Genomic DNA, 26,537 nt, shown 5'->3' on the forward strand with positions numbered 1-26,537 from the left:
AACCTATCATTCGAAGAAGCATCCGGTCATACACAAATAAAACCAATGACTGTCCTCCAGGAAGGCGCGCTTAGGCTGTTGTGAAGTATAGATAAAAAGATGGTCACAGGTCCTCCAAACTTGTCAAACGTGTTTTTTAATATCTAAGTGCGGCGTTTGGTTAAGTACTTATGCCTTCTCTTCCATAATTCACAGAATGCAGGCACTGTTTCCACAGATAGGGAAAACGGCAAAAATAATAACTATAAACAAATCATGCAGCAAAGCTGTGGTTTCAAATTGCAGACCACCATTGACAATCGGCTTTTCATTTATTATTATTATTATTATTATTATTATTATTGTTATTATTATTATTATTATTATTATTATTATTATTATTATTATTATTATTATTATTATTATTATTATTATTATTATTATTATTATTATTATTATTATTATTATTATTATCATTATTATTATTATTATTATTATTATTATTATTATTATTATTATTATTATTATTATTATTATTATTATTATTATTAAATTATTTAAAGACGTAATAAAAACATAACTCTGTGCCTCGAAGGACGACATATCCTGTCTCCGGCACAGCATGGTTTCTTCGAGGGCCTTTCAACAATTACTCAATATATAGAAACAGAAAGCTCTGTAGTGCAAACATAAGCAAATCAATCTATTTTTTACGTTACTCTAAGGCCTTCTACAGCGTCTCACAAAAGAATCCAGTAAAAAATTAGAACCCACCCTCCGAAGAAGCACTATTATTCATTACAATTAAAAGTACTTCAATAAACGCTTATCATTTTTACTGTTACATCACTGCATCTAGAACAAGCCCAGTCGCATCAGGCATACAACAGAGTATTTCACATCTTAACTTTTGTTCAAAATATCTATTATTGATTTGCCCGCTATCTGCTCATTGAAAACTAGAGCTCCTTGCAGATGACTGCGTTATTTGCAGGCAACTTAATGCATTTCCTATCCCTCTAATTATTACTTCTTTATTAGAATCTGTACACACGCAGTGTAAAGACTGGCAGATGCGTTGTCTTGGCAATACCTCGCAGAAATCGCAGCTAAAACGTTTCTTGTACGGCCCCAAGGTCAAAGCAACTAATCACAAATATTTTGATTTCATACCTCGCTTGTAGTCAGAGCTCAAGAGTAAAAAGGGAAAGGGAAGCTTGAAGCTCAATATTAGCTAGCTTTCCGGCAAGAGAAGCTCCGCATCACGAGACGAAATTTCCCGCTTATTGATCGTCAAGTTGCACCAGGGAGCCATGCTGTTTGACAAACATATACTTTAAATTTACGACAGTTGAAGTCAAGCATTTTGATTGCATTACACACTAGGCAACTTATTGAACCTATTGGAATGGCTACAAGAAAAACTGAAGTGTGCCATTTATGATCACTGGGAGGCGCTTTTACAGACGCGAGCGACGTCATAAAACCTCGGCGGCCATGATATTAGCCTCCTGCTCTCATCATCACCTTGCTTCCTGAGAATCGTACATTTCTGAGCCCAAGCCCATGTTCATTAGACTGCCAGAAAGTGCTGGCAATGGTTAATTGAGTTCAATAGCACACATTGCTATTAAACTATAAACTCTATGAGTAAACATACGTTTCTCGTAAGCAACCGAAACACTGTAGGTGGTGTCAACGAGAGACATACTATTTATGGGTGAATTCTGCACAAATATTGCAGTTAAGCTTTGCCTCTAGTGGCATTTCTGCGGATATCTGTTGGGACCACTCATAAAGAGAGGAAAGCTCTGCTCTGTTGTGAGCTATCAAGGCAGAAAGCGGGGCTAGTTGGTGTGTCATCATTAATCAAAAGGCTAGCGCGAATAACAGGGACACCGACAGAGAAGACGACACGACGAGCGCTAAACATCAACTGAGGTTTTGCTGCGAGAGAAGGTACAGATATACATTTCGGCATTTTTGTGAGGCTTCTCCCTCATGATTTTGGCACCACCCCTAGCTCTCCTGACTTCAACTTTTGTGCGAAAAGTGTGTGCATTGGTTTCCCTAAACATGGGGCCTGTAGGGGTATTGTGGGTAATGTGATAAAAGAAGTGTCTTTAGACCACTTAACCATATCCATAGACAGGGGACCAGTAGGACAAACTCAGTACTGCACTGAATGTACGATAAGCTTAATCGACTGCAATCACTCCTTTGACAACAAAATTACCGTAGTTTCGTTGGATACTTCGGTAAGTTTGTGACAGTAAATAAGGTAGACATATCTACGACGTACACACATTAACACCGTAATCATGGAGGAGTGTAGGATGTCTATCAGTACATTTAGTCCTTTCGAAACACGTTATACTCACCTGATATCGTTGGGTCCATCTTTCCATCTTTAACCCTTGCAAGATCTTGGCTGTAATGAAAGGTAATTATTGGAGAGTATGCCTCAGAAAACGAAGCTCTATACATTTCTGTACACGAGCTGCAATGACTTGTTTGTAGCATTCCTTTATGGCCAACACAACATACCTGACAACGCACCTATCGCTACCGAAAATATATAAAATACGTTCGCTTACCCGGTTACAAGATAGATAGTGTCAGGCTTTCCAGGTATTTTGCCTTCCTTGTAATAGGCTTCCAGCGCGTCTAATGTGCCTGCCGCAAAAAGGTATCCCTGCTTACGTATAATGACAGGATCGTCCTGTGTGGAAATGCGAGGAAAAGCATTTGGGGGAGAGATTCGTGTGATTAGAATAATTTTCATTATTTGAGGGCATTTTGCATGTTGTTTTTATATTGTAAGTGGTTTCGCTAGAAGAACGCAGCAGCGCACTGTCACACACACACACAAAGTAAATAAAAATAAAAGATAGTGACATACAAGACATTACAAGTACCTCTGGGAAAATGTAGGAGACAGTAATCGTTTCAGTTTTTTTTTTCATCGAGAGTACTGGTCTCTTAAATAACTTTCAAACATGCAAACTAGACAGCATGCCATGGGCGAAATGTCGGTTGTGTTGAGATCATAAGAAATACAAACTCTAGACACTGACGCTGCCAAGAGCATAATTCATCTTCGATTTTTTATCCCCATGGCCATGTTCACAATTATGAGGACCTCAGACCTGCTTGTTGGTAGACTGTGTGTTGAAGACTGCAAACCAGCCCAGTTTTGCGTCATGGAAAGAAAGAAAAACAATATTTTTTTTCTCCAGTGGTTACCTCTTTTCCCTGTGGCTTTTACTGCCGTTCAGTTGCACTAGTGGTAAGTACGTGGACCGAGAAGGTGTCATTAGACCGTTACATGCTCTTAAGGTATTAGTTACTTCTTTGTATTATTGGACACCCAACTACAAAGTTGTGGTACAAAAAGTGCACTGCTATATTTTCATCTCTTGAAGTCACTGGCCACTTTGGCTGAACATCCATAGGCTTGTGTTGATTACCCAAGCGACTACGGATTTATCGGCTAGCCACGCCCAAATTTTGATAAAGGGAAGGGCAAGAATGTTGATGCATCTAATTTATTGATTGTGTTGTTTACGTTGTTGAGCATTCATTATAGCATACTGCGTACGCTGAGTCTAGTCGAAGTACAATATATAGGCGGCATTGTGCTTGGTGGGTGCATCAAAGGGACGTCACCAAGAAACAACCAGTGCGATCGGTCGCCCAAAAAGTAGGTTAGAAGCTTTGCTTGCCATGGCGCACGTTTAACTGGGCGCCGCGTTGTTCTCTTAACGCAAAGTAGTATATTGTGACAGAAAATATCGTTATCGGTCACAGACAATACCGGTATCGGATCGGTACCCAGCACCTCCACCAGTTTGTCACAGACAAAGCCACAAAAGACTTCGGTTGACGCTATAGATCTTTTATAAAGCTGTCCTGACCTTCATCGTTGTCGTCTTCTGGGAGCCAGACAACACGCCTAGCATGTGGCGCCGAATTGCACCGAGTGGCAGTCAGTTCTGTCAAGGTCGGGGCAATATGGCTACTCGCACCGGCGTCAAAAGCGCCACTGTAGCCAGCCTAATATACAAAATATATTTCATGAGGAATGCAATACGAATGATTCACATTCCGAGTTGCAGTCTTCAATATTCTAGGAGGAAATCATCTCTCAGTACAGTAAAAAAGGGTATTTAGGTGACAAGTGTGTCGCCTGTTCCTAGTGGGCGAACGCACATTTCGCGATAATTCGTGATCGCGGAAAGACAGGCAGGGAGGCTGTGCCTTCTGGTCTTCGGGGTGGTGCCAGCGCAACAGTCTCAGAGGCAGTGGAAGGCAGCACTGAGCATGCGCAATCGGTCTCACGTGATTCGCACAGAGTCGTTATATGTGTAAAGCAGTTAGTTCGGAGAGTAAAGTGGTGCTGCCTAGGGGAGTTAACGTTGCTCCCGAGCTGCTTGGCAAAGCGGCGCGCAACAAACGGCGGTACACTAGTCTTAATGACGAGCACAAGCGTCGCACGTTTGCGATAGTTCCCTTTGCGGAATTGCGGCCATAATTTTTTTTCTAGCTATCAGGGCCGTCTATTGCAGACTACCTGTGTGGCGTTATCCACACCTAAAGCCCCTTGCCAAATGATATCGCAGTTATGGCCCAAAGATTACTGTTGCTGCTCCCCTACTATTCTTCTTGAACGAGCTGTGATGAGTCTAGAAATTTGGGGGACGGCAGGAAAGCGCCAGTCCCGGCACCATTCCTCCGTTTGCTGCAAAAGTCGTCGGCTAGTTATTAGCTTACACTGTGGAGGTACACGTGGTCAGTTTCTTGATGGTGGGGAAAATGACAGCCAGCAAAGAGCGCAGTCTTTCAGTTGTCTCAGAAGGGTTAGACCTGTCTTGGCCTGAACAAGCTGTTTTTGTTTGTGCAACTACTGAGCACAGAGCGGGAACGCGGAGCAAAAGCTTGAGAGCAAAGCGCTCTTTTCGCTAGTTCACGCAGTTATATAGCAACAATACGCTAATACCACTATTAAGTGCATTCTAGATCTTACAGACTATGTCTGCTTGTGCAAAGAACCCCGATATAGTGGAACTACAGAGCAGAACTGATGAGTTCTCAGCGCTGTTCTATTGTGCTGGTGAACACTGATTGCAACACTTACTTTGCTGCGTGTAATTCCAACGAGGATGTAGCTTACCCGCGGATTTTTCATGTCCAGGTATCTTAGGTTCACCTGAAATACAGCATCACGTACATTTGCGACTTGCTTAACGAAGCAGTTGTTCCTTACACGTAGTATGCTGAAGCTTGGTAAGCATTATTTGAAGAAATTCACATTTCTCTTGGTTAGGAATTAAGGGGGGCGCAGTCTGTCTGCAGGAAGGGATCTCATAAAGACGTTATTGTTGAGCATTTGTTCGTGATTCTTTTAGGGTGAGACGTAATGATGATTTCTGGCAGTGAGAGGCGTAGCTACTTATGCAGTCCGAGCACCGGAGAACATAGCCCTCTTCTTCACGAGTCGTCCGCCATATTGTAGCTGTATCCACATTGCACACGGTGCCCGGAGGGGGGAATTATTCAGGAATCACATGGTGCAGACTTTTAAAAACGGCTACATGAACGAAACTGGTAATGCCACAATGACTCCCAATGCACGTGACCCTGAAAATCACGTAAGTAATGTCACCGAGGTACGCCAGAATGTCGAAGGGGCCAGTGTAGTGGGCCATGAATTTTAGGTGCAAGCGGCACTTCCGATGTGCAGTCCAAATATCACAATCATATTGCTCACATAAAAAAGAAAATAGCTTATGGTATACGCATCTTAATTAAAGCACGCCCTTACTTCACACGTACCACGTTGCTCTCACTTTACCACTCCTTCGTCCACTCTCACATTACTTATGGGATCATATGTTGGGGAAACACCTATAATACTCATATTAAGTCTTTACAAACAATTCAGAACCGAGCCACCAGAATAATTACATATAGTTCATGGTTTTCTAATGCCACTTCCCTACTACACGAGAATAACATCCTTACTATTTCCGGGCTCACTACATACAACCTAGGTATTTTTTTCTACAGACTTCTACATAATGAGCTACCGTCGATCACATTTTCACCATCTAACCTGACAACTAATAGTACCACCAGATTCGCGTTAAATAACAATTTTCTTTTACCACGAATCCGCACTAACTACGGCAAACAAACCGTGGAATTCACTTCCATATCTGTATGGAACACTCTTCCTCTCATTATGAAAAATAGAAGATCTTTACACCAATTCAAAAGGGAACTCAAAATGCATTTATTATTGACAAACTAATCAGAAAATTTACTGTGACCGTTTTTTTTTTTCGTTCTTTCTCGCTTTTTTTCCCTTTTTTGATTGTTTTTGTTCTTGTAAATAAACTACTGGTATATTTTTCACATGCAATTTTTTATGTTACTGTGAGATAAGCTAAACCTTGTTATTATTTGTAATGAATTCTGTATTTTGCTCTGTTAACGCCCATTTCCTGTTGCTTGTATAATACCTTATTATATGCTACTATTGCTTTGCGATGTCAATTATCATAACTATTCTTGTACAGGAGGTCCCGATACAGTCTTTGACTATGGGAGCTCCTCCTGCATACTAAATACATGTAATTCGACCCAAATTCTAACAGTAAATTCTGATTCTGATTCTGAATGCCACAAGCCATCTACTCTTGTGCATGAGATATATTTAGGTCGCTCGTCGAATGGGTCTGAATTGTTTGAGATGAAACCTACGGGCACCGCGTGTGCGCCAGCCTCCTAAGCGCGACAGAGTGCCACGCCAAGCCAAGCTTGATCATGTTGGAAAAATGAAAATCGTCATTGTTGAGCGTGCAGGTGAGTCGGTGATTTACTTTGGCAAATTTGGGAGGAAAACACAGGAAATAAGGGCACAGATTCAAAAATCGTTCATGGCCTCGTGGCTAGCGCAGTAGCTTCATGCTGGGGACAGTGACGACTTGTAGGTCGAATCGAACACCGTGCTTATAGATAAGGTTAAAACGACAAAGTTTCATGGTCAGAAAAGTGACAACTAAGAGATTAAGGTCAATGCAGCCCCATCGAGCCATGTGAGGACTACGTAAAGAGGACACTTGTGCTCAATGTACTCATGAAACGTAACGCTACTGAAGATGTCAATGTGTAGGGTATATATGAAAGTGAAATGTTCTACTTCGGGCTGCGGATAAGTGTGTCCACAAACGGCGGAAAGATAGGAGGGGCACTGCTAATACGACACTGCATGACACATAATAAACGTCAGCTCTATTAAAGGGCTTATGAGCGAAGTTTTCCTTTTCCGAAGGTTTTGGAATTCGTCAATTTAACGACCTCATAGTTACCAAAGTTGCAAATCTTATATCTGAAGTCCACGTACGAAAAATAAGCAGCCGACAGTAGAGGATCGATGCAGTCGTAGATACGATTGGAAAGGTGTGCGTCTTTTTTTTTTTTCTGCAGCAAGACTCAATTGTAGGTGATCTGCCCACAACTTGCACGACCCATATTTTTTTTTCTTTACGATGCGCACAGATGCCGCCCATAACTATTAAATGAAGGCCTTTCATCATATCCTTTTATATGTTCAACAATAATTTTACTCAGCCAGTGAGACTCGGTATGACCTTTGCCGGTTTCGGATGGAGATCATTTCTATACAGCATGCTTTTCGCAGGCGGTACCCAAACATGTCGGGGCGGGTCGGGGGCATTCTTGGAAGGGTCACAGAATAGAGTATGTTTTGAAATAATGTGAACAATGGCTTCAAGCTTCACTAACAACAGAGACTTATTCACTGTACTTGGTAACATGACAACGCCAGAGGAGGCCTCAATCGACTAATCTTCGATGCTCTTACATAGGCCCGCCATGTCTCTGCTAATGTCTGGCTCAAGTATGGCCAGAGGCATCCCGCTGGACAGAAACACGGGTTAAAAGGAAAAATCGAACGCCCATAATTAGAATATTATATTTCTAACGTCAAGGACGCACCGCGAGCACATTTTCTTACGGACACTGAGAGATCACCCAAGATAAAACATCGAAGTTATTATGGTCGACACCACAGGCATCAACAGGCACTCGGGCTTTAGTACGTTAGTAACAGTATATCTTCCACGACCGCTAGAGTGTCTTGACAACCACAGACAGCTTTGCAAGAACACACAATACTTGACCAGCACCTTAGTTTTAGGGTGCGTTTTAGGGTTCTAGCGTTTTGCGAGAACGATCCATATCCTGTCATGCACAAAGTTGATATGAACTGGAAATTCTTCGCGAAATCCTTTAAAGGGACACTAAAGGTTACCAGAAACTCAAGTTAAAGTGGTAGAGCAATGTTCTAGAACGCCTAAGGCGTCAATATAATCGCGAACAGAACTTTCGTAACCGAGAAATTGAGGTAAATGCATGACACGATTTGAGACCCCCCAGCGACATTCCGGTACTAGCCCGATGACGAAAGCACTCCTTATAATTTGTGTTACTAATACTCAACTACTCGTATTAAAAATGTAATTTCATTCGATTATAAGACGGAAAAAATGTTACTTGTCTACGTCTATTCGATTCTAAGAAAGAATAACATTTTGACGTTACCCTTCAGTAATATGGGTGGTCGAAAGGTTTCGTTTTCGCTCGACTCTGCGCCGTGCACGCTTTGGAGTTTCAGTTGTTTCGTTATCGCGTCGTGCTGTGAGGGTTCTGCTGGGTCGCGAAACTTTCATTTGGAACAAGCAGTGAGAATGCCACGTCCTTGTGATATCGTGGTGGGAAGCCCTCGTTGCTTTCCCGCTCCGGAGAGCCGGTGTCGAGGCCGCCGTCGTAGTACGCAACGACGCCGGCAGCGCGAGCCCTCAGCAGCAGGTCGCGCTCGTCGGTGCTCAAATCGCTGAAGTTAAGCCCACCATCGCGAGCCAATCTGTCGTTGTCAGGGTCCATTGCGACGAGCGTCGAAGTTTGCGTAATAGAATGAAGTACCAGCTTATGGTCGCGCGTTTCTCCTTCCGCTAGCCACCATACTCCCGCTCTCGCTCTGCTGTCGGCTCTGTCTTGGCTCTGTTTCTGGCCGCGCGTTTGCATTTTGCGCAGAAAAGCCGTAGCGCCGTCTGCGGACGCCGTTCTACTCACCGATGGCGCAACGTCACTATGAGACCATGATGTCAGTACTCCTCGATCGGAGGGCGGACGATTTGAACTGCGCTAGAGGTAGCGGACGCTTCAGAACGCATTTTTTCTTAAATTAAATCTTTCCTTGGCACGAAACAAGCGCTTCGAGGTTTCTGGGATGGTATTTCAACAGTCCACGCTGACTTAATAGTAACCTTTAGTGTCCCTTTAACACCCAAAGTTATACCTGCTGTATTTTAGCATAGAACCTCTCAGGAGAAAACCTGTTTTCGCCTAGGTTGCATTTGCTGAAGGTCATGCTGGCCACAAAAGGCACAAACAATAATAAAGGCACACTGACTATGACAGCCCATGAAACTGATTTATTTACGGTACAGACTCATGAATATGTGGACAAATACCCGCACGCACACACCATTCTCAATACGTGAGACCGCAAGACGTCTAACCACCTCGTCTCTGATCGAAATACGATGTATCACTTATGCACTTAAGAGTTTCTCTTTCCTAAATAGTACGCTTGCATTACCCTGCGTCCGATCGCATTGTTGCTTCTGCCAAGCTCCCCGGCTACCCTACACGGGACACACCGGGCACTGTATAAATGAACGAGCCAGGGAGCATGGCCCAAATCTTTTAAAGATATGGCAAACCGCATTTGCCCGCACACTGCAAGGCCTCCATGTGTGAATAACGTTTCGGCGAGATAGATTCTCGACAGATTCAAAAATCACAACGCACGGAAGTTAGTCGAAGCTTACTATATAACAAAGAAGAACACTAGCTGTTTAAGTGAAACAGTGCTTGTTTTATAGGAATTGTAAAAAAGACTGTTCGGCCACTGGGTGTGTCAAGTAGTGGGACTTACATGCGCATGCGTGTGTTTCTCACTTCATAATCCAGTTTTCCTACCTTTATTGCGATTAATGGGTCCATAAATTTCAACATCTTCAGTTTATCCTGTGTGTCCCTACTGTATGTCTAGCTTGGAAGTTCAGCATACTTCAAAAGCATATTTCCGGTACGCTTCCTTTTTATGGATGGGTCTACGAAGCACTCCTTCACCTTGTCAATGAAACGCAACAGCATAATAATGCAGAAAGACCGGTGGCAGGTTTTGGTGTCGCCGGCTACACCTCGTCACAAGGCAGAAGAAACAGTCGCAGAAAAAGGCAAATACTGAAAAATCGAACCTTAAGTTAAGCGGAATCGAAGAGACCGCATAAATGAGTCCACTTACATAAATATCGAAAAATCATACAAATGCTCCGCGAATGGGTACAGGCGTTTAAAAAAAAGTTGTAAAGAAAGATTACGCAGCAAGAAAACATAAATGTTTAGAACGTAAAAAATCCGAGCAAAGTTATTCTTAAGAAGTTAGAAGAGATACTCACTGCGTTTGTCATGATTGCCAGATAAGCAATTAGCTCCTCACTGTTTTTAAAATCTTTGTTGTGCACCGAGTCAGAAATAACGTGAATCTCCACCGTAAATTTTTCCTGGTTCATTGATCGCTCCTCTTCTTTAGCTTTCGTGGAGTGATGTGCTACACATGAAAGCAAAGCGAACATTTTTAGTAGTGTTTCTTGTATCTATAAAGCTACTTCTAACGGACACCAAATCATTCCAAGATGTGTATAGCGAAAGCGGAAGTGATAGTCAATAATTCTGACATGGAAAGTAGCCAGCAATATATAAACTTTAATTTCCATAGCACGAATATTGGGATTGTGAGCACGAACTCCTCTGATCGTTTGGATAGTCCAACTTCGTATTCTTTTTGGCTGCAGAGGTGGAGCACAGCGCACACGAAATTTTGAACGGTCTTCTGTGTGTTCTCTAGGTTGGTGAAACTTCAACATTTTTGTCTTTCCTACTTTACCCTCTGCTTCGGCTAACACTCAGTTGTAACAAATTGTTCCACTTTCAATGCTAAGAGCTGCTTCCAATAGCTGCTTTTAATATCTCCTAGTTCTGTTGTGAGCGAAAATTCTTGTCGTGCTCCAAATATTGGTTTCTTTTTAATATTGGAATGCGTTCTGGAGTGAGTGAGAAGGCCGAACGAGAAGCCTTTACGAAGAAGTGGAAGTGTGAGACACGTCGAGGCAATGGGAAAAACGGTGTTGCTTCTGGCCAGGGTTAGGAAACAGAATCAAACGTCATCTTGAAGTTGGCAGAGATGGATTAGAAGGTTAGCTTTCTTTTGGGCTTACCGACTTCGAGCAATCTATCCAAATGCTGTTTGTTCAAAGTGACGAAATTAAGAAACGCCTTCACTGTCATGACTAAGATATCAAGAACGTGGAGCAAAAGGTGTAAATTATGGGAAAATATGTTGTTCCTCAGGAACTCAGCCAACTTTCATATGACGTTGACGCCCCTTGAGTGGCGTAGCAGAAGCTCAAACTGAGAAATACAGGACGCTCCAGAAAGCTATTGGGAAAACGCGCTGGGTCGGGCGAAGTAAATCGCGCAACTTTCTGACATTAGGTGCTTGTCAGAACAAGAAGTTGTAGCCATCCAGACGGTACCAGCTAAGCCAAGAAGAACGAGTGGTATAATCGTGTTCTTAGCGCATCATGAACTGCGCAATGCCTTCTTTGATAAGAGATACTCACTTATCGATACACACTAAAAACACTGGTACCCTTTTGGGCCAATTTTGATCCCACACCAGAAATCTTCATATTGCGTGCCTTTCCTTTCTTCAACGCTGCGCGCCCGGTGCTTCTCGGTCACGAATGGCCCGCCCGTTATGAGCGTGCCATAGCGGCCATTAAAGGAAGGTAGCGAGCGGAGAGCTTTCAAGTAAGGGCACGCATGCAAAGCAAGTAAGAATTATCATTGTTCAACAAAAGGACGCTGCAAAACGCGCAACTGTACCGATGCTAAAGCATCAAATGGCTTATCGAGCGAAAAAGCTGGCGTCTGTAGCAGTGAAATGGCACCTAAATTTCCCATTGGCTGCGACGCCATTTCACGGGCGCGCCTCGACGGTGTCGAGCGCGCGAAAGGAACTGCTGCTAAAGTGGCGCGCCAGCGAATATATCGATAATATATGCAAAACATGGCAATGCTAAACATTAGCACAAGTGACGACCGCCACTGATATTTTGAAGTTTATTACTCCTATGAAAGAATGCAAATGACCCTTGCTGGTACAATGGCGACGATAAGTGCGTACCCGAGTAAAACTACTTTTTAATGCCTTAAATGCTAGTTATGACGTGACTTATCACAAAGAGAGTCCTTTGGTGCCTATGACCAGTTTACTTGTCCTCCACGTTCCTCACTTTTTGCACGTGTGTATATGTGACATTTCTTGCAAATTTGACAAATAAATATCGCATAATTATTTTGCTATCTTTAGGCAAGACTCGTGAATATGTAATGCGCTTGCCTGCCTCCTATATTTAAGATATATTTAGGTTTAAAGAAGTTTCGCCTTTCTAAATATTTTTCTTTCAAAATTTCTCATGGCAGTTGAAGGTGTGCAGCATATTCAGGACACTTCTGTTAAATACATCTCTGCCGATTGATCCTCATTCATGCTAATGTGGGTCAGTGCGTAGACCATGGCCTAATGCGGCCTAATCCAACTTCAGTCTCTGGGCGTACGGTACTCTGTATGTATCGCTTTTCAAAGAACTCAATGAACCTCTTTCACGCCAAATTGGGTTACTGGGCGCGTGCCGCTCTTCACTAAATTTTTTCACAGAAACTTAGGCCAAGTGGTATGGGCTAGTAGGTTTGGGCCGCTCTCTAACAAAAAGATCCTTTAAAATTTTTCCGGTGTGAGGTGCAATCAAAACCGTGCCACATTTGTTCAATCTTGTCTGAATATGTATTCCCTCACGCCTGACCATGACCTCAGAGATTTGCGTGTGCCGGCTGGTTTCGCAACGACCGTCACATTTGCCGAGCTCTCCAGCGAAACAGTGTAGTACAGTGCGCGAGCCCGGCTATACCGAGAGGGCGCTGTTAGTCGGTGGGGTGCCTCAATGTCCTCCTCGCCTCCCACTCCATTACAGGGTGGAGACAACGGTGGCGTCTGCTACGGCGCTGGGCACGCGCATGGCGGACGCTGTAGTAGGCGCCGCTGGCTGATGCCGTAGGGACACGTTGCCGGTGCTCCTGTGTATACGCCATTCGCGTGCCCGACGCCATAGCAGACGCCGCGGTTGTCTCCACCCTGCACGGAGCGGCGGGCGAGAAGGACATCGAGGCACTCCAAGATGTACGGCCCCAACGGAGGTCGCGGTAGAAGGCAGGCGAGATCTCAGCGTGCGCATTGGCTCTTTTTTTTTACCTTTTTGGAGCATTTTTACACCAAAGAGGAACAAGCAGCGCCCAGGATTTCTGAATGCATTTATTTGGTCTAGCTTAGGAAGGAAAACACAGCAACTGCTCAGTTTTCCGAAATTAGATCATTGAAGGAATGTACCTTTTTGTGTGTTTTATTATTGCGTTATTTTATTCGGCCCACCTCTTCGCAGGGTAAAATATCCTTATATGAGAAGTAATAGGGGTATTCTGGCACCCTTGTTCGCGTAAGAAGTATCTGGATGCAAATTGGGATAATAGTGGTTGCCGATGCGTTCTGTGGTCAGCATCCCGTGAAAGACCGCACTATTATTTATTTTTTATTATTGGTGAGGTACGGACAAACACAAGCAGAGCTGCTTTCTGTGTTATAAGAATCCCGTTAAAACGCTAAAGTCATTGTCAGCTGTTACTCGCGTAGGGTGCTGTGCAATGAGAGTTGGCGGCTCTGAAATATTTTGAACCATTCTGACACCTGACACATGCCCGTGGCCTATGATCTGGTACTTAATATTTGCGTCATTATCTATGTATACGCAAGCCATTTGTTTCCTTTGAATCCTGCACGTATTTCCGGAAGCTTAGCGAAACCAAACAACATATGCTGTCACGCTAGTTGGTACGGGAACGAGCCCACTCGTTGAAATCCCAATTGCCATGGCAAACTTTCATAGGGAACTGGTCACACTAGCCAACTGGTTCGATGCCATCTCGAAATGGAAATTCTGGAGACGGTGGCTTATCCTGATTTGGCTTTATTGTCACCATGACCTTGCCAAAGAAAATGTTGAGCTCAAAAATTAATGCAAGGTGGAGAAAATGGAAAAGTCGCTTATGAGTCGACTCACTCGAACTTACATGGACCCCCGAGTGTGAGGTTGGCTGAGTAGCCTGAGTCCGAGTGAGCCTTAAGCAAAATATAAATGTTCCGATTACGTTCTGACTACGTGTTGAATTGGACAAAAGGCATCGCTAAAATCGTTGCGATGACTGGAAACGCCAAACTTTGTCTAAACGAGAAGAAAGGGGGTTAACCGAGGGGCCCGATTGTCTAACTTTGGCTAAGCGGAATGCACCATACTCCGAACGACTGTATCGAGATAAAATTACCCATCGAAAAAAATGCGCGACCACCGCGTTATCGGCAGCAACACGCTCGCACGTATACGCTAGCCTTCCCCATTCCTTCACACACGCGGCGCACACACACATACGAGCTTCACGTACGCGCCTGGAAATGCAGCTGGCATGCGCGAATCTTGGAGGCCATGCCCTGAGATGTGTAGTTCACGGCGCGCCGCTAGGCGAAGCCCCCTCTGCGGAGGAAAGCGCAAGAGAGGATCCCAGCTGCAGTACATGGGTCATACATGACGCGCTTTCGCGTTGGCGCTACGGTGTGTTGCTACGTTGCTGCAATGATAACCGCATTAACGTCGACAGCCATTCTCGGGTGATTTTTGCTGGAATTTTGAGCCCCGAGTAAATATATTGTTGCCAGCATGGGTGTACTGCAAAATAGTTAACATAATGTTTGACTTAAGTAAAAAATTTCTGTGGCTGCCAATTTCTTTGAATGGAAGTCCAACTACATTTGATGCGGCGGATGACGAATGGATAATGTGGCGTGTGGAAACCTCCACTAATGATAAATACCTAGATAAAGCTCGCGAACGAAACCTGTGCTTACTTACGTTTCAGGCTGAATTTATTAGCATTAGGTGGTTTTCTAAGCTACCCGAGTGTTCTTCAGTGCTTTGACGCGGATTATAACAAAAGGACAAATAGTAAAACATATGCAATCACCTAAAATTTACATCTCCGCTACTTACCGTTCAAATTTCTTGCGTCCCTTCTGTTGCGTTGGTTGAGCCCATGTGAGCGTTGGTAAACTTGTGAGAGCGTCGGCTCTGCAAAAACAGATGCACATATTTGCTTCGCTGCGCAGTAAGCTGGAAGGTATGGAGGGCTCCCGAGTGACTAAATAACTATTGCAATTTGTGACCTCGAGGTAGTTTAGCGACTGTGTTTAAACAAAGGAAAAATAATGAAACCGCAACTATCGAGGTTGTTGCCAGCCGCTGTAATCATGTGCAGATGATAGACATTAAAGCTTATTCACCTTCACGTACATAGATAGAACAGCAAACATATATAATAAGCAATGTCATAAGAAGCAATGTCACTACCTCGAACGCAGGTATCTGTCACGTAGCATCGCTCTGTATTTGACTCGCTGACTATTGTTTCGCCATATTCAAGGTTACAACTCAAACCAGTCATGACAATATTTTAAGTAAGTGTGTGCCGGGAGGTATTGAAGCCCTCCTTTAGATTTATTTGACGTCTGCAAACACAGGGTCTAAGTTAAGCAAGCCGGTATTGTATAAACTATAAGGAGGAAGACATTATCGACCTTACTCGTGGGGCAGTTTGCTCTAGAGCAACGAGATGGCGCTTTCGGCTGTGCTCCGCACGTTGCCTCAGCGTAAGCGCGCAAATACTCAACCAATACAGTTTCTGTCCCGCTACTGTGAAATCAGCTGTCGGACATGCAACTTGGTGCTCGCTACTTAGGCACCACGCGCGAATCAATCCTGCTGCAAAGGAAAGAGCGATCGAGGAAAGACGTCTGCAGTATTTGGCCACAACAATAGTGACTGTCACATTAAAGAAAAGAATTAATGCGTGTCAATAGGTTGACGGAACGCTGGACGTACTGCCGGTACTTCGAGATGTACAGCTTTCCTCTGGGATAAAAAAATTTACTCCTCCACCTACATCGTATCGCTAACCTTTTTAAAGTGCTTTAGTCCCGGCACGTCGGCAGGAGTGAGTTTTTCTAACGTTATCTACACACATCCTCTCAAACTCACCTGAAAACTTACGCCCACTCTATCGCCAACGTACCAAGAATATGTAAATGGATGCATACTTGAATGGATGCGCCGAAACATGGGTGACGGTGACTAAACCGACAGCGCACAGATCTTCAACGCTGAACGTTTCGTGACTGCTGACAATGTAAGCAAGTGGCTCTCGACAGTACCTCATGATACCAGCTATTAAGAAGTACAAAACATCTGGGTTCCAAGCCCTGGTGAGCAGCAAGAACAAATGCATCGCAAATGAGCACACCCGCGGGCGATGAGGTAGGAAACAAAAATTCGAATAGCGACCGCACCGAGGAACTCTACTGAGTCAGAAACCTTACAAGCCACTAATTTAAAGTGCTTGACAAATACAGAACGAAGAGTGAAACACACTGATCCCATTTTAATTGATAAGTGTAAAGTTTGCTCAGCTTGGCATACATCTATATAGCCCCGCGTTTAGTACAAGCACCGTGTGCGCCGGTCACGCCATTTGGACAAGATGTAATGAGCTTCAGAAGCGCTTACATGTCCTGCGAAGCTCTGGTCAAGGCTTCGCGTCGCTCGCCCAGTCACCGTTTCAATTTCCGCGGAAACAGAGGTTTGCTTAACGGCACCGGGCCGTCGGCATATCTATTGTAAAGACAGCCAGGCTGAAAATCCGCCGTCGGACGTCGTTTCGGCCAAAAATTTCAAACCACCCAAACCCAGGCCTTTCCACCTGGCGCAAGGGAGCTACTGAACTAATTGAATTTCTAAAGCTATGATAGGTAGAAAAATCGTAATGTACAACTTACACACAACCTTCAAACATGACAGCGTCGGATTGCAATTGGACTACATGAGAAAGCATAATTCTGTTACGCGAAAACTCAAACCCCTTTTTCCAGCGTTTCTACTATACATAGACCAGCCTTTTGCGCGCGCCGGCGTGTGAGTATCTTGCAGGCCACGGAGCGGCGCGCCCGGTTCTTTGTTATATCTCCAGATGGCGCTCGCCTCTCCCGCATCGCGGCCCACGCAAGAGACCGCGTTTCTACTAGAAAGCTCGCCTTCGTGCATAGTGTTCGCGGCCAGCGTTTCCCGGTAAACATTACAGTTACATACGCTCCAGTTGCCGGGAAGCGGGAGGAGCAGTCAGGGATCTTCGGATGATATCATCTTTTACTCTTAAGAGGAAGCTTTAGCTCGGGTGTTCCTATCTAAATACATGTAAAAGGAGAATTAGTTTCTCTCGGCAACCACTGCACCAATTTTGACGAGGTTTGAGACATTTAAAAGGAAAACTTGATACCCAGTGTCTGTTTTTTTATCAAATTTTTAAGTTAGGTCGTCAATTTTTTATTCAAGATTGGAAAAAATCGAAAATTCTCAAAAATGAAGCTATAGAGTTTACAACTCTGTAAGTCAACAACGAAGAATGATACTACAATTCTGTGAATTTCACCTAACAGTACATCTAAATCGGACAAAATTGATAAGGTACATATGAATATAAAAGAATTAGTAACATGGAAATACAGCTTTTGCAGAACCCTTGTAACCAACGTAACAAATTCATGTAAGATGTAAAATGACGTACCGAATTTGTTCGCTTTAAATGATCTCAAGTATACCGTTTACAGAACCGCGATATCTGTTCTTGAAGCAGAGCTATGAATTTGTAAACTTCGTGCTTCTATCTTTTTCAAAAGGTCGAATATTTGAAACTTTTTTTAATAAAATGCAAGCCCTAAATCGAAATTCCGCTTCCAACAGTAACTAGAAGTTCATTTTCTCTCTCAAATGCAATAAATTTCATTAAAATCAGTCCAAGGGTTATCTCAGAAAAACGTTTTTGCGTTTTACATGTATTTGAATAGGCCGCGTCGGAGTTGGGCTCGAGCTAAAGCTTCCTCTTAAGGGCGAAACTGAAGCGTCCTCCATGTTTCTATTTTCACCTCTCTCATTCACGTTTGAGATGGACTACTACGGCTTTCAATCGCGTTTCTAGCCGCATTTCAATATGGCTGCTTAAAGATTCGTAGATAACTTGAAGGGCGATCAAACTTTTCGGAATACGAAACGTCTGGAAATGGGATATAGTTAAAACCTCTTGTTCACTTTTGCCCCCCTCCCAAAAAAAATGAGATGTCTAACATGGAGAAGAACTTCGCTTACCCTTGTCGATATACGTACCTTGTATCTCTTGCACTTTGTAGATCTTGTGCAGTATTTTATTATCTAACGAACGTTCGTCTTGTGGTAGAGGCTTTATTCTCAATTCGTGGTTGATAATACCTTCCTGGTAGAATAGGAGCAAATGCAACTCATTTGCAGTCAAATCCACAGCAAGCAAGATCTATTGATTCAGTGCTTTAAAGCACACCAAAGAAAAATGTAAGGTTATGTCGAAGTTTTACAGCGAAACTCTTAGCATCTAGTCGGTAGGAAGTTTTCGTGTACGCGTGCGCGGGACCCACACAGAAATGTGGGCCAATCCCGGAGACAGGGAGACTTGCGCTTAACGGAGGCCCTAGAGGAATGAGCACGTAGACTGCACTTCCGCACGCAAACGTGTACGCGTAGCGTATGTCGCTTGTGGTGGTGCTTTGTTTTTAAAAGAGAGTGATGCGCTATCTTAGTCATACATCTTAAGCCTGTATATGAAATCGAATGAAGGTCATGACCATCTACTTAGCTGTGTAGGTGATCTCTGTTAGTGACGTTGGAGTGCTGGTGGACAAGCACTCCTTTGTTGTTGCAAGACATATGACAGAGTGCAGCTGTGGCAGTATGCGAAGGTGGTAATATATAAGCCAAGTTAGGTTTTTTGAGTTAATATGTTAATGGAATGGTGTCATTCGATTGTGGTCTATAGCAGGCAAAAATGCTAAACAAGAAGTAATTTTATATTCCCTTGTTAAATTGTGCAAGCAAATCAATCAAGCTGTTACAAATGAAATGGGACACTTGTAGATATGTTCTACAATGCTGCAGCCCTGAATAGCTTTACAGTTTAGTGATACCACTGTAATTTCTCTGTAAAGCATGCAGCAAGGTTCAGCGTTAGGAGGCTGGCATAAACAGGGGTCTATTTTCTGCGAAGTTCAAATCAGGTGTTCCTGTTAGGGTGACTATATAAAATTTGTGCTTTAGTTCTACTCTTGTATAAGCAGACAGATGGGAAAATTTATTTATTTTGAACAGTAGCAGAAATGCATGGGTAATACTTGCATACATAGACATTACATCGCGATTTTTTAATAGTGGTGCCCCGGCATGCTAAACTTTACAGGGCTGTGATTGAATAATGTCAACTTTTGTTGTAACAGATTGTGAGATCACTTTATTGCGTACCCTCATAGTGTGGTATTTGCACTAAATGTACTTGACTTTATCTATAAAACCCTGCACACTGGTGCATCATGAAAGTTTATCATGTGAAACATTTCATATAGCTTACCAATTTGCATGAATATAATGCAAGATTTTTTATAGTTTCTGGCTTCGGAAGGCACGTCACGTTATATTTTTGTTCGCGACAAGGCTATTATGCAGTTTTCACACTTTATACTTTCTGGCCCTTCAAACTGCAGCGAGCTGAACCACTAGGCAGCAATACTGGAATCGCTACCGCGTCTGGAACTGTGTTCAAACACACGAGGAAACACTGCTTTGCCTTGTTTGACTGCATCACGGTCACTTCTGAAGTAGTGCCTGTCCAATAACCTTGGTGGCATGGCAGCGCTGTCCACTTCTATGCGTTGCTTGCTGTTTCATTGTGGCATCACATCACATTATAATCGCAACATATATGTTATTTTTCTAAGAGGTCCATAGTCATCCTCCTGTGTTATATTTGCAGTCTCATTATTTATGGGCAGATGACCAGTGCTCCAACTTCCATTTTATCGCCAAGCAAGGTATTAGTACCTAAACAACTCTGTCTAGCAGAAAACCAAAGCCGAACTGCCGAACAGTACCAAGCAGAAGCCTCAATGCAGTCTCATGTAGACAGATTGCATTGGTCATGCAGAGGTGCACAGCGTACCTCTTTATTACTTTCTGAACAATTAAGCTGTGTAAAAACTGCATATTTATGTAGCTTCAACCACGTGCTATTGGCCATTGCTTCTGCCCTCAGCAAATGGGGAAAATTATCACGGAATTTCATTTTCTAACTCATTTTCCTTATAGCAGTAGGATTATTGCCTGTGTAAGCAGCAAACGAATCACATAGGCAATCAAAAGCTCACAGTGTGTAAACTTCCAACACTGATTGTCCTGATTGTGCAGTTTCATGACTCAGAATAAGTAGAAATGCACCATAAACAATTGACAATTAAATTTTACTTGACACAGAGCTAAAGCATACGGTAACGATACTGTATGCTCATACAGTGTCAAGTAAATTTAAATTGTAGTGTAGCTTTCCAGTGTATGCTTGTTTGTTTCATTCTGTCAGAGGACTGGTAGCATGTTTCAAACGTCTTGCCACACTAGTAAAAATGTCCCAACGTATCTTTTAATGATTTGATAGAATATGTAGGCAGTTCGCTTAGAAAAATTAAGCCATACAATCATTGTAGTGTGATGTGACTTTCTCTGCATGTGTTGCAGGTTCAAAAAAGTAAGGTGTGAGCAGTTTCCAAGGTTCCAACCAGAAAGGAAAGCCTGTATAAAAGGGTCCACACCAATGATCTCTACTGCAGGGGGTGGATAGCGCCTCGAGCGCCCTCAACTGAAGCCAGCCTTGTTGCGAAAGTTGGCGATTCACGACTTTGCAGCAGCACTTTGTCTGCACTGGTGTGTGGCATTCCTTCCCCTGTGAACTATTCAAGCAGGCCAGGGCAGTGTTTAGAGAAGATGTACAGAATTTTTTCATTGCAGCGTCCACAGCCTCGCTAACATAAGTGTCGTGCACTGGAAACACTTGTACATGAGAAAACACCTTATGTAAGAAAAGACTATCGTATACGGGTTCAGATTGTCATAAAAGCGCTTGCCAGACATGTAGAGACATCTAAAATGTAGAAAACCACGAAGATAAATTTTTACGGCAGCAATATTTTGTGCACAATACACCCTGTTTCCAGGAGAAGCCGCTGCGCGACACCGCATTTCCACTGGCGTCACCTACATCCGGCGCAGCGAGCGGCATCCAGCAAAAATTAGAAATCAATGGTGCAGTGTTTCGTGTCAACTTTCTCGGCGCCAACTGAACACATGGTAAACTGCTTTCAAAGCAGAAAAACAGAGGGCAAGAGCTCTGAACAACTTCCATTTTAAAGTGGCTTGCACTGGGTAAAGGAAGTACTGTGGCATAGTAGATTTACACGAGGCAAGCTAGGAGCCAAAAAGACTGCTGGTTTCTTACAAATTACCAACGTATTGTTAGCATGTTGAAGTTATTTTTTTATTCTTATCGCCTATTTGTGTAATGGAGACAGCTTTCACAACTCGAGATGCCTTGGATGCGTGAAACACTTCACGAAACCAGCTTCAATATATCATGTGTCTGCATCACATAATTTCATGGCTGCGTGAGTGACCCCACTGGTTAACATGTAAAAGTGTTCATGATGTTTGCCATGCATTAGCCACTTTATCGAAAAGTCAACCCTACCTTGGGACCTAAGCTGATGTTGCTTTTAAAGAAACTGTGGCTACGAGCTTGCTTTCTGAAAGCCGGCTTTTGAGAATACAGAATGAGCTCAACACATTAAACGTCAGAAAAAGTTGTTGAGGATTTCAGACAGAGAATCTTCAAAGCCCTATTCATTTAGTGCTGTTAATATTCTGGTGAAAGTTATTGACTGTTACGTTCATATGGTGCCCAAGCATTGTGGTAACAACTACTTCACTTGGAGTAGACAATAAGAGTGTACTCCGCACAAGATGGTAGCTTTATGATGCATTTTCAAAAACTGGTTTCTTGTTCAGTTGAGATTTTCAAATTTTGCATTAATTATTAGGTGTTGTGTCCTGTGTTTTTCTACAGCTTCTTAGTTAAACATCTGAATAGTGAACACAACTTGACCTTTTGCTTGATTTTCTAGTTTACATGCCCTTGCTGCAAAACAGTTTAACTTCAAAGCTGCTTGCACCTTACTGAAAAATTATTTTGAAGCAGCCATAGCCACCAATAAGACGCACGACATGATTATGAAAATTTTAATATTGTTTTTCGATCTACAGGGTGCCCCAACAATCATGCACCAAGATTTAGAAATATGTAAGTGCCATGTAACTAGACAGGACCAAGGTAATGTTGTTTGCTACATAAAAGCGTTTTTTCAAGAAGCCCGCGAATAATCGTGAAGGGCCTTGAGTGGCCAGTCACACGCCAATTTTGTGTCGCAAAGCTACGAATACAACTTAACGAGTTCGTTTCAGAAACGAGAAGAAAGACAGTTAATCGAGGGGCCCGATTTTTATTAGTCATATCATAAGAAGCAAACACTTACACGAAGGACAACATAGGGGAAATTACTTGTGTTTAATAAATGAAATAAACGATAAATTAATGGAAATCAAAGTGAATGAAAAAACAACTTGCCGCAGGTGGGGAACGATCCCAAAACCTTCACATTCTTTTAAGAAAAAGACTTAGCTCAGAAAATCACCCTTTTTTATGCAGCCCGTGGATACAAAGTATCTTAGTCATGGCCATGGCCCTCAAAAATATGCCGAGGCCAAAGCAGTTGACTTCAGAAGCCAAGATCACAAGCAGTTCCTCCAGTAACCATGAAAAGGTCGCCTGAGGCACAAGTCTAATTCGGTGCCACCACCTTTCTCCTGCAGCCTTTCTACCTACTTAGCTAACCTAGTGGGTCAAAGATGGCAAAGGGAAAAAGGTTCAACAGCTTCAAGCATAGAACTTGCTGAAGCTCATAAGTGTGAAATTACTCTCTTAACATTTATCAAAAAAAACTGGAAATCAGTAGACGGTATGGTCTTCATATGGAAACCTCTTTCCCGCAGAGAATCAGCAGTGAAAAAAGCAGCTCATGAAGACTTCAATATCGGCCAGGATGATTTTGCGTGGATAGGATAATGATTATGAACCTTTCTGCTGGAGGTAAAGGTAGTAGACTGAATAATCAAATAGTGTAGATGTAGATTAGAAGAAAGATATTATTCCACTGCCAGCATTTTAAATCAACCGAATAATTCTTGTTTGATAGTCTATGTGTGTCGAGCGACAGTGCTTCCTGATGCAGTGCTTCTTGATGCTTGCTTCTTGCTGACATCATTCTTATGCTGCATAATTCACCTCTTGAAATTCCCCGTTTCTCCCGCACAAGCAAATTTACATTTCATAAGAAACCTTGTAGACGATTTCCGGAAACTTGCTGATGAGATTAGAGGGCGGCATGCACCCCAGGCTCAGATATGCATTCAAGAGCCTCGTTTCTTGCAAATCCTCAAGATATACGCCTGCTAACCAAGTTCTTGGTATTATCCAAAAGGTTATTTGCGAATACGATATTTGCCTAAATTGGTAAAACTGTCCATCTAAAACATGTCAAGCGATATCGCTGACATGCACACAAATTCCCATTGAAATAAATATATTACCAAAAACAATAATCATTGGGATGATGCCATTTTCAGTAGAATAATATCTGTCTTCCGATCTAAATCTGGAGTCCTTTATAATTCAGACTACTATATACCTCATGAGGGTTGCGACGTGAAATATACATGTATTTATTCCTCATTTTTTTACTATAAGACCCAATGTAGCTTAAACAGCAGTGAAAGAGCTAAGATCACAGTACCTAATACTTTATATTGCTCCAGAAATCAGTTTCTTTGCCGACCGCAGCATCCCACACTAACAATTTCTGACAACAAATGTGAGAAAAAAGGCACATAACACTTAGGATGGTGCTATTCGCTTTGATTGTTTGGGAATGAAGATCATAGTGTACTTGTTATGGCCCTACGTGTCAGTACCATTAAGCAGCAAAAAGGAAGGTTTTACATTTTGCAAAACTGCATGGAGGCCTAATTTATAAACCTTCACAAGTGATGCTAAGTGTACTTTCCACAGCTTTGGGCTATACATGTGCACTAGTTTACACAGAATACACTCTTCAGCTAGTCATGACCCAGGTGGCGATTCACGTTATTCAAAGGTGTTTCATTGTATGGGATTGCACATAGTGCTTCACTTATTTGCAGAATATGGCATTCCAATTGTGTCATATTGGCCAATTTATTAGAGAGCTTTGCCTTCCCTAAATGTATTACACCTGTGTACGAGCGAACCAGTGACAGCAGCTTTCAGTAACTGCAGCTTGTGGAAAAACGATTGTAACTGCCATATTAATGTAACTGCTAGTGCACAGGCATTGGCTGAAGCAATGGTTAAAGTACACTAGCTTCTTCTACTCTGGAGTATGCATCCTCCTCCAGAAAATTAAATTTTTTCCTCTTCCTCCTCTACCGGATTGGAATGTTAAGCGGGGTGTAATTTGTAGGGCATACTCTTGCATAACCTTCATAAGCATTTCTCATTGTCTGCACCGCAGATCATTGTTGCTGCGACTGTAAAAGCAGGGTGTCTGTTTACAGCACCCGTAGAGAACAGTCAGTGAATCTCTAAAGAGCAGCAAACATCACGAATAATCGAATAATTTTTAGTAATTTTCAACAAATATAGCACCCTTTGCCTTCCACTGTGACGCTTTTGAAACTCTAAGGTTGGCACGTCTCCACAAGCTTTGACAGCAGGATGATATTTTGCATGAAAAAGTGCACTTGCACACACAACAGCTCATCGGCAACGTTCTACTGCACAGAATGTCTTGAGCTTTCGTATGCATCGGTCACCATATCACAAACCGGCTGCTCCTTTGTTAGTCGGAATGTAGCATTAATGTAAAGCACATTTGATGTTCTAAGAAAAATAATTGTACCATCTGGTCCCCTAGTTCTCCTCACTGATGTCTAGTGTTATAATAGCATGACCGAGACCATGAGAGTGACTGTGGTGTATAATTGTGTGTGTGGTGGTGTGGGGGGAGGGGTACAATAATTTTGGCAACTTTTCCGGATGACTTGAATCACCATTGTGGAGTGCTGTTTGTTCCTTTCACTCATTGTTACCAAACTTCACTTTGGTTGTGACAAGTATAATGTAGTTTCCTAGCGCTACTGCCAACATGTACAATGTGTAGGCATCTGTGTTTAAAAAAAAGACCAGCTAATGGTTTGCCAGGAGCTAAGGTCCGTTTAGACTATGAAATTTTTAGCATACACCTGTGTCTATTACTACTGAATGAATGCCCGCCCAGGAGAACTGCGCATACGTTTTCTTCCATTATAATAACTCTAAAGCTTTAAACAGCATTTGAATTTCGACTTGTTTAAAAAATGCCACATTTCCTTGTTCAAGTAAGACAAAAGTTCCACAGGAAGACAGAAACCTGATGCGATCAACAGTGGCATGAATATAAACAGCGCTCAACGTTTCTCAATCTTGCATCTGGTTATCATATTGCCCATCCCATTTTTTTTCACAGGCAGTTCTTTACTGTTTTATGGTCATACCCAGTTAAATTTTTATGTCCTCATTTTTTAATATTTGGTCAATTATTTTTTCTTCATCGGTTTGCAACAAAATCTGTAGTCATGAATGTGCATTCATTTACCATTTACACCGACCTGAATCAGATGCATCTTGATAAAAAATTTATTGTCCTTAATACTTCGTTGCTTTTTTCCAAATGTGCAAACAGTTTATCTTAATTCCTATTTTTACTTCTGGGAGGACTAAGTCTACTGCATTAATGATTGCTTACATGTGTACATCGTTTCCTGCTTCGGCCATCCCTACTCTTTGCAAGAACTGACAGCAGTGCCCCTACCCGCTCCATCACAATCACCGCTGCTAAGCATACCCTTCCTGCCTTTATTTTAACACTTTGGCCTCTCTTGACATATTATCTGCACCAGCTTCTCCCCAAATGAGGGTAGAGACCAGTGAACTATGCACAAAAAAGCGCTGCCAAGGAAAACATTTGCTACCCGGATGACATGCACCTTCGTTGAAATGACGGCTACAGCAACATCACTTATTCCAACAATGTTGGTGTAACTATTTTAATTTCTAACACAAAAGTTACTGCTTTGTTGTGTTCCGTGATTATCCTTTATTGCCGCTTTCTTTAGGATGGAAATTCACGAATACTATTTGTTTCTCCTAACAGCAGC

At 42.6% G+C, this 26,537-nt stretch overlaps 1 protein-coding gene across 1 annotated transcript in view; it reads right to left on the reverse strand.

Moving 5' to 3' along the window:
- The window catches only part of LOC142564563 (venom metalloproteinase antarease-like TtrivMP_A), a 51,868-nt gene that overhangs the window by 17,057 nt on the left and 8,274 nt on the right, over positions 1-26,537 (reverse strand). The window contains exons 4-9 of the mRNA XM_075675610.1: positions 18,492-18,615; positions 15,291-15,368; positions 10,533-10,684; positions 5,117-5,188; positions 2,577-2,701; positions 2,361-2,410 (exon numbers count right to left, since the gene is read on the reverse strand). Of these exons, the coding sequence (XP_075531725.1) occupies positions 2,361-2,410; positions 2,577-2,701; positions 5,117-5,188; positions 10,533-10,684; positions 15,291-15,368; positions 18,492-18,615 (601 nt within the window). The remainder of the gene's footprint in view (positions 1-2,360; positions 2,411-2,576; positions 2,702-5,116; positions 5,189-10,532; positions 10,685-15,290; positions 15,369-18,491; positions 18,616-26,537) is intronic.

The sequence above is a fragment of the Dermacentor variabilis genome, chromosome 11, assembly GCF_050947875.1.
Source record: "Dermacentor variabilis isolate Ectoservices chromosome 11, ASM5094787v1, whole genome shotgun sequence".
Classification (NCBI taxonomy): domain Eukaryota; kingdom Metazoa; phylum Arthropoda; class Arachnida; order Ixodida; family Ixodidae; genus Dermacentor; species Dermacentor variabilis.